Source organism: Neofelis nebulosa, chromosome 16 (assembly GCF_028018385.1).
Source record: "Neofelis nebulosa isolate mNeoNeb1 chromosome 16, mNeoNeb1.pri, whole genome shotgun sequence".
NCBI classification, from domain to species: Eukaryota; Metazoa; Chordata; class Mammalia; order Carnivora; family Felidae; genus Neofelis; species Neofelis nebulosa.
Window position 1 is genome coordinate 35,804,320 of NC_080797.1, and position 1,287 is coordinate 35,805,606.

Below are 1,287 nucleotides of genomic sequence, written 5' to 3' on the forward strand. Positions count from 1 at the left end.
CTTCCTGATGGCTAACAGACACAAGGAAAGATGCTCGACATCACTCATCATCAGGGAAATACAAATCAAAACCACAATGAGATACCACCTCACACCTGTCAGAATGGCAAAAATTAACAACTCAGGAAACAACAGATGATGGAGAGGATGTGGAGAAGGGGAACACTTTTGCACTGCTGGTGGGACTGCAAACTGGTACAGCCACTCTGGGAAACAGTATGGAGGTTCCTCAGAAAATTAAAAACAGAGATTTCCAAATTATGGAAAGAGTCCAAATGTCCACTGACTGATGAATGGATAAAGAAGATGAGGTATATATGTACAATGGATTATTACTCGGCGATCAAAAAAATGAAATCTTAGCGACGCAAGATGGCAGCCACCACGGGCTCGGGAGTAAAAGTCCCTCGCAATTTTCGACTGTTGGAAGAACTGGAAGAAGGCCAGAAAGGAGTAGGAGATGACACAGTTAGCTGGGGTCTAGAAGATGATGAAGACATGACACTTACAAGATGGACAGGGATGATAATTGGGCCTCCAAGAACAATTTATGAAAACCGAATATACAGCCTTAAAATAGAATGTGGACCTAAATACCCAGAAGCACCCCCCTTTGTAAGATTTGTAACAAAAATTAATATGAATGGAGTTAATAGTTCTAATGGAGTGGTGGACCCAAGAGCCATATCAGTGCTAGCAAAGTGGCAGAATTCATATAGCATCAAAGTCGTCCTGCAAGAGCTCCGGCGCCTAATGATGTCTAAAGAAAACATGAAACTCCATCAGCCGCCCGAAGGACAGTGTTACAGCAATTAATCAAAAAGAAAAACCACAGGCCCTCCCCCTCCCCCCCCTCCCATTCGATTTAAGCAGTCTTCATTTTCCACAGTAGTAAATTTTCTAGATACGTCTTGTAGACCTCAAAGTACTGGAAAGGAAGCTCCCATTCAAAGGCAATTTATCTTAAGATACTGTAAATGATACTAATTTTTTTGTCCATTTAAAATATATAAGTTGTGCTATAACAAAAAAAAAATGAAATCTTGCCATTTGCAACAATGTGGATGAGACTAGAGTGTTTTGTGCTAAACAAAATAAGTCAGTGAGAGAAAGATAAATACCGTATGATTTCATTCATATGTGGAATTTAAGAAACAAAACAGAAAAACATGGAAAAGGGAAGGGAAAATAAGATAAAAACAGAGGGGGAGGCAAACGTGAGAGACACTTAAATACAGAGAACAAACTGAGGGTTGCTGGAGGGGTGTTGGGTAAGGGGATGGGTTA

The 1,287-nt window shown here is 40.4% G+C and overlaps 1 protein-coding gene across 1 annotated transcript; it reads left to right on the forward strand.

The window, feature by feature from the left end:
- Nucleotides 1-367: 367 nt before the first annotated feature.
- Nucleotides 368-993, forward strand: LOC131498496 (ubiquitin-conjugating enzyme E2 variant 1-like). The gene has a single exon (XM_058705807.1). It carries the CDS (start codon nt 373-375, stop codon nt 814-816), a length of 444 nt encoding a protein of 147 aa, XP_058561790.1. The 5' UTR covers nt 368-372; the 3' UTR covers nt 817-993.
- The last annotated feature ends 294 nt before the right edge of the window (nt 994-1,287 follow it).

Coding starts and splice junctions, on each gene's coding strand:
- LOC131498496 (XM_058705807.1), top strand. CDS start 373: ATGGCAGCCACCACGGGCTCGGGAGTAAAAGTCCCTCGCAATTTTCGA.